The sequence below is a fragment of the Tupaia chinensis genome, unplaced genomic scaffold (genome assembly GCF_000334495.1).
Source record: "Tupaia chinensis unplaced genomic scaffold, TupChi_1.0 Scaffold147282_1, whole genome shotgun sequence".
Lineage (NCBI taxonomy): Eukaryota > Metazoa > Chordata > Mammalia > Scandentia > Tupaiidae > Tupaia > Tupaia belangeri.
In genome coordinates, this window is record NW_006207133.1 from 5,235,045 (window position 1) to 5,242,277 (window position 7,233).

General features: G+C 45.1%; 1 protein-coding gene across 1 annotated transcript in view; it reads right to left on the reverse strand.

The window, feature by feature from the left end:
- CLASP1 (cytoplasmic linker associated protein 1) overlaps nucleotides 1–7,233 on the reverse strand; it is a gene marked incomplete in the record, with an annotated part of 276,864 nt that overhangs the window by 43,896 nt on the left and 225,735 nt on the right. Inside the window, 3 exon segments of the mRNA XM_027768717.1 lie at nucleotides 1–61; nucleotides 2,804–3,047; nucleotides 6,093–6,243. Of these exon segments, the coding sequence (XP_027624518.1) occupies nucleotides 1–61; nucleotides 2,804–3,047; nucleotides 6,093–6,243 (456 nt within the window).

Genomic DNA, 7,233 nt, shown 5'->3' on the forward strand with positions numbered 1-7,233 from the left:
TCGTTGTGATTGGACAGCTCCTTCAGAAGGTCAGCCACCAGGTCAGAGTGGTCAATGGACACTGAGAAGCAGACAGGACAGAAGTTACCCACAAAGAAATGCCGGCCATAGGGGCTCTGCCAGCCATGCCCAGTGACCCTTTGTCCTCACCACATCTCCCAGCAGGATCTTCTCCTTCATCCCTTCTTTTGCTCTGTCCTGCTATGCCTCCCAGCCTTAGCCTGTATGTTCCTGGTGATATTCTCACCAAACTCACGTGAAAACAGTGGGGCAAGGCCAACTGCTCAGCACCAATGGCCGATGTCTTTACCCTTAACAATCTCTTCTCTATTTCACACAAAGAGGAGAAATGCCAGCATCTTCCAAACCAACTCCTGGATTGTCTTCTCTTTCCAAACTCTCTCCCCTGCTGTAGCTTTGAGTAAGGCCTACTGTCAACACAGCCTCTCACAAGTGTCAAATCTACTACCCTTACATGTACACTTTCCTCCAGGCCCTGCTCACACCACATCTGATCTGTACCCACTCCCTTCTCAAACACATAGGGTTCAGGAACCAGCAGAGGGAATAGACACCAGCCAGGGGGTCTGCATGATCTATTTCACATCTTTGAACTATTTATTCAAAGACTGAAATACACCCCTAAACTCCCTCAGAACGATTACTTGCAGGGACTTGAACCATGGTTTATACAGCAGAAGGCACATCCTTTCTCTTTTCCTTTCCAGGTTCTAAGAGACTTCAGTTCTCAGTATTCTACTTTAAAACAGGGCTGGGGTGAGGGTACATGAAAGAAACCCACAAATTAGACAAATCATCAGAAACTACTTCATGTACTTAATGTACACTTGCATATATTTAGCGCTCTCTTTTTAAAAGAAAATTTGCCAAAGGGTGCATGTGTTTGCTAGAGACAGAGAAAAAGAGGAGGGAAAATGAGTACATGCTCCCCCATGGGGGAAGGTCCCATCATAATCTCTCTTCTTCCATTTCTTCCTCCTTTTGGAATTTTGGGCATACATGTACCTGGCATGTTTTTCAAGCCACCAGGTCTGGGACCTGAACCATGCAACTGGCCATGTAGCATCTAGCTGCTTTAATGGCCAGGTCATGGGCTGGGATTTCTTTAGCTTTTAAAACTGGGGAGTAAAAACACAAGGAAGTTTGAAACATTAGAAGACTATGTTGTTTCCTCTTGACATCCCACCTTTTTCTTTAAGTTTTTAGTACATAGTTGGTGAATAAATTCCCATCTCTATTCTATCTAATCAAGATCAATAATAGATAAGGTCAATGATGTGGCAACTCTGTAAGCAAAGTGAAGAAGAAAACAAAAGTCCACTTCTCTCAGGAAGTGCGGGTCACAATGACCACCATGTACCTCAGTCTAGTGCCTGGTAAGCAGGTGCCTGGACAAACACTGAGCTGCTCCGACCTGTGACCAGCAGTCAGAAGCCAACCCCCTGACACCAAATCTTCTCAGAGGACTTCTCTACCTCAGCATATCGCCAGCCCGTGCTCCGAGACAGCACGGTTTCCCCTCCTTCCTAACCCCCTCAATCGGCCACCTGCCTCCAGTGTAGCAGCCTCTTATCCTCTGAGATCACAAGTCTGTTTCCCCCAAGAGGCCTTGAGCTCCCTGAGGCCAGGCACTGAGTCTCATTAACTTCTATCCCAGCAGCTCTTACAGTTCACGACACATGAGGGACCCAGTGAATGGAATTATTCAGAGCCCTAATTTAGGGTTCTAATTTAAGTTTTCATTCAAATTCAAATTTGAAAAACAGTAATTTTGGGGAGCCAGCAGTTGGTGTAATGGTTATGTCACTGGACTTCCATATAGTTGACCATGGTTCGAGTCCCAGACCCGGTGGCTTAAACTCAAGCCAGGCACGTGTGCTTGTGTACCCAAGATCCTGAGAGGAGAATGGAGGAGAAGGGATTGCGGTGTGGCCATCCCCCCTTCAAAATACCACCATAGCAATACATGCTTTTACTCAATACTGGTTACTCAATAATCAACATGGTTTTAACAAAGAAACAAAAAATAAAACCCAGGCTAGCTCTGTTCCATGCCATCCGTGCTGTATTTTAGATAAGTAACAGATCTCTCTGAATCTGTTTAACTGTGAAATGGAAACAATCCCCTCTCTCAGTGGACACCGTATGTCCAACACTTAGCTCAGCACTAGCTCAACACCAAGCACAAGGTGATGCAAGTGCTTAGTGTGTGTGAGGTGCTCTCCCTTCCAAGGATAGCACAGAAGCTGAGAGGCACAGCTCCAGAAGACCTGGTGAAATGGCAGGAAAAACAGGAAAGCCTCTTATTAGTGTCGCAGGATCTCATGTCTGTGGTTCAGAGAACCAGGCCATAGGCTGGAGGCCTTTGGGGATGCCAAGCCCCAGCATCATGTTAACATCTACCCTCTCCTACTCCTTGCAGATCCTGACTTAGGCCTAGGTCCAAAGAAAAGCCTGGAAGTCTCTCCTGATGGCATTGTCAGACTCCCTTCATGGAAAAGCTGCCACAGTTGCAAACCTGCATCATTTGAGTGGTGGCTTCCTTTCTGCCTGCCCAGGACTAGGCTGCAAACATGCAGGGGCAGGGCTGCCTGCACTTTTGCACACTTGGGCCTCATGTCTAAGCACATAGCAAAGACCCAGTAAGTGCTCCTGCACAGATGCATAACCAGGACAGACCTGGCATTTCCATTTGTATCTAGCCAGTACATCAGGGGTGGTCTGGCACAGGGAAGCACAAGTAGGTCTCTCTGGGTAGGGACAATCAAGCAGAGGGACTAACCATCTCGAAGCTGCTCCATGTCATCATCAAACACGGCCTCCTTTAAGGCTGTCTTGTCGTAGGTGTTGATGGTGTCTGAGTAGGGATATGGGTTGTAGTCTCGCGCTCGTGGCCCTGGGAAGGCGCGAGGGGGCTGAGTGTTGAGGAGGGAGGTCTTGTTATCCAGAGCTGTCCTGCCTCCTTCCATTTCATTGCCTCCGCGGCCCTCAGTGGCAGGAGAGGCGGCTCCCCCATCGCGGGACACCTGGAGCACAGCACATTGTCAGTTACTTCCTGGATATCAACAGATTTTCCTTCTAATGCTCGGAAATATCAGATGGGCCAAAGATTTGAAATCTGGCCACTGACTAAAGGGCAGCTACGAATATTTCAATTTGTGAAGATCAAATTCCTAAACTACCGTAAAGGAACAAAACATGAATACATTTGCCATCTATTCATTTATCCATTTACATGTCCAATCTACTTTACTATGTAGTTTGGTGCATCACAGCACTGCACTCCCATGTTCTGTGAGGGCTTAAGACCACCAGATTCTGAAGAGCCCCCTGAGAGGGGAAGGCTGCCTACTCCACACACCCACTCCTGAGGACCCTATCAGGATAGCACTGTGGCCTGTGGCTTTCGTACCAATAGGAAGGGCCTACTTACTGATGCCCTGACCCAATACCTCAGAGAGAAGTTCCCTCAACTGCCATCCTAAAGCCTAAAGTGTCCCAACTGTCCCCGAATCCATTCCTTGGGAATACTCCTGCCAAGTAGGGTGCCAGCCAAGACTTAATCTCTAATGGGGATCTCGGGCCTTCCTAAGCAGATCATTCTTCCTCTGGATATCTCTGATTCAGAATTCTTTTTCACGCTGGGTCAAAAAACAGGTCTTTGGTAATTTCTAAGTTTTTATTTTTCCTAGTATATTTTAAGTGTTGTCTTCAATAATGAAACCCATCCTCTAACCAACCCCTGTGCCACAGCTGTGACCTCTTTCACTCTTGATGGGGGTCTGTCCTCCGTGGGGTGTTAGCAGCCTAGCTCCCTTTCCAGGGGGCCACTGTAACCAAGCACACGTGGGTTGCCTGCTGGCCACAGGGCAGGACTATCTGTCTTCTTTTCCCAGATATCATCTAACTACAGAACGATGGGGAAACATTTCCAGGCAGCCAAGACCACATGGCAATTTCTATAGTAAAATCTCCATTTGGGAGGCTGACAAGATCTCTCTCTCATTAGGCATTCATGCTTTCTTTTTTTAAGTTATGGTAAAATGTATGTGATGTATAATTTTAGCTATCCCTGAGTATACACTTCAGTGGCATACTGTATGTCTGCGGCGTTATGTAACCATCACCAGCATGTATACCCTAAACTTACTCATCACTGTCGAAGGAAACTATCCACTTGGTAGCCTCTACTCTGGTTTCTATCTCTTGTGAATTAGCCCATGACATGTGATTTATCCTATACAATCATACACTACTTGCCCTTTTATAACTGAATTATTTCACTTGAGCTAATGTCCTTGAGGTTCGCTCAACTTGTAGCATGTCGGAATCACCTTCCTTTTTTAAGACTGAATTCTGAATATTGACCTAGATTGTGTTTATCCACTCATCTGATGGTGGACACTGGGGCTGTTTCCACCTTGTGGCTACTATGGGTAGTGCTGCTGTGAGCGTGTGTGCAAGAATCTGTCGGCACTCCCACTTCCAATCCGTCCAGACAGACTCTAGTGTGGGCTGAGATGCGTATCGTTTCTAACACCTACAAACCAGATTTTATGATAATTTAAGTAAGATGTAAAAAAGATTATATTGTGTTGTCATTTTAAATGTGTCATGACTTTCCCGATAACCTAATAACACATGCACAGATATGAACAAATTATGACCAGAAAGGTATAACGAAGGTTTTGTCTTAGTGAAAGATAATTCCTAGATGGACGGTTTAAATTTTTTCTCTTGGTAATTCTTCTAGAAATAAAAATTACTATCATGCTAAAAAAATAACAAGGAAAAAGAACAAACCCCAACGTTTAGACACGTAGACTGCATACGTGGGAATCCCCGCGCACACGCTGCTTTCCTCTCATCACCAGGATTTCCCACGTGAATGAAGCGGTGGGAACCACTGTGTTTAATCACACCACTTTTTCTACCTATGTTTTAATGAGATTTACTCAGCTTTCCCCTTCTACTGTCCCTTTTTCTGTGTGCTTTGTAGATAATGCTATTATCTCAAGCCTCTGTCCTTCCCCTAGTGTCGAGGCTCCTCAGGATTCTGGTGAGTTCGCTCACGTACTGCACTTCCCTTCGTCACCACCAAGTAACCCATGGCTGCCTCTGCACTCTCCATCTCCAGCCTTAACCACCGTCCTAAGCACCAGATGGATATTCCCAAAGGCCTAGGAGGTTCGCCTGTATATTCCACCAGTCTTTCAATTCACATATATTCAAAATTGAACCCCTTAAGCTCCACAGAGGTTACCATGCGCTTTTTTCTCCATCTATGATACCACCTTTCTGAATTACACAAATACCTACTCAGGAGCCAAAGACTCCAGACTCCTATGTTTCTGCTCATATCCTATTCTCTTCCTCCAGAATGATTTTCCACCCCATACTGACAAATGGAAGTGTGGCCATGCTGCTTCCTTTCTTAAAAATCATTCAGAGACTCTCTGATGTCCAGGGTAAACTGAAGGCTTGGGCCTGAGTTTCTGGTGTGTACCCTTCCCTCCCCAACACCACCCCCCTCACCATGCCTACTCTCTCTCTTGGCCTTCCCATGAGTCCTTCTCTCAAACTATAACCCTCCCATTTGACCTGACCAGCTCCCCTTGACCTTCATGCTTCTGCTCAGTGACATCAGCCCTCCTGCACATCATTCCTGAGCACCAAGACTGGCTGGTGGGCCTCCTGGGGCTGAACTCTTCCCATACCAACTGCATGACAACTGCATGCTCATTCCCTGCATCTCTACGAGGCTGGAGCCCTGGAGCGCTATGTCAGTGTCTGGTTCAGGTTCACCATTTTTGTCACCTAAGAACAAACTTATGTCCAGGATAAGCAAAAGCAAACTAAGCAAAAGTAGTATCTGCCATTTTTTTGCAAAAATTGCTAGGGGTTACTACTGAAATTTTATAAAACTGCCTTGAGTCTCTTGAAATAATACTATTCTAACTATGGGATAAAAATAATGCTGAAACTTGAAATCATAGTGACCAGTGTTGAAGAAAACTCTGTAACTGTCATTCAGTTAAAATATAGTTCTTTATTAGCTGGGGGATACTTACCATATCACAGTCCTTTTTGCCATCTCGTTTAATTGGCTCATTCAGATCCTCCTGGCTTCGGAAACTAAACTTTTCAATGGCTTCTGTAACTCCACGCAAAGAACTATAGATTTCTTCAGAGTTTAGGTTTTCTGTATCATAGTCCAGCATGCTAGAGCAAAAAATTTTATTTCATAAAACGAGACATACACATAAAATCGAGATAGGGACATAAGTCACTTCCAGTAATTTATACAGTAAGATACACAGTTTTGTCTCTTTAGTTGATTTGAAATGAAAAGGAGATAGATATCTTCTGTTAGAGTACCACCACTGGACAATCAAACATCTTGTCAAATCTGGTACCGAAAACGTTATGTCAGCACTAAGAACCAGCGGGAAACGATAACCACAAGAACGTAAGAACTCAAAGAGTGACAAGCAGTGACCAAATGCACGAGGTAATGAAAGTGAAAAAATAACTTTTGTATCTTGACAATGAAAAAAAAGTAGTTTGGTTGTTACTGGTCTCAAATGTACAAACCTGAATGAAGAAGAGTGGGCACTTGGAAGCAAGGCTATCGTTACTACAGACACACTTCAGAGGCACAGAGCGTAAGGCCTTGGACGACTGGGTTTGCTGCCTCTAACCCCAGACACTGACAAATCCTATTTAAAAAAACTAAAACCAAAACAACACTATGTGTCAAAGTCAGATCCACCCTGACAATGGGCTCCTGAGAATCTCACTTTCAAGTCATCTAACCCAGGAGCTTGCTGTGAGCATCAGACTCTTATAGATACTTCACTTCTGGAGTTTTACAAATAAAAGAGATCTTATAAAGATGAGCCACCTTCCTGGATAGACATCTAAAAATGCTTCTAAAACCAAGGAATATTTTCCCTCATGGAAAAGTGATGTCCAACTACTATCTTTTTAGACACTGAGCATAGCAAACATGAAATGAATGAAAAATGCTAAACAGGGAACCAGCAGTAAGCGTGATGGCTATGTCGCTGGACTCCCACATAGTCGACTGCGGTTTGTGTCCTGGACCCGGTGGCTTAAAAATTCACGCCGGGCGTGTGTGCGTGCGTGCCCAAGATCCCGAGAGGAGAATGGAGGAGAAGGGATTGTGGCGTGACCATCCCCCCTGGGGGG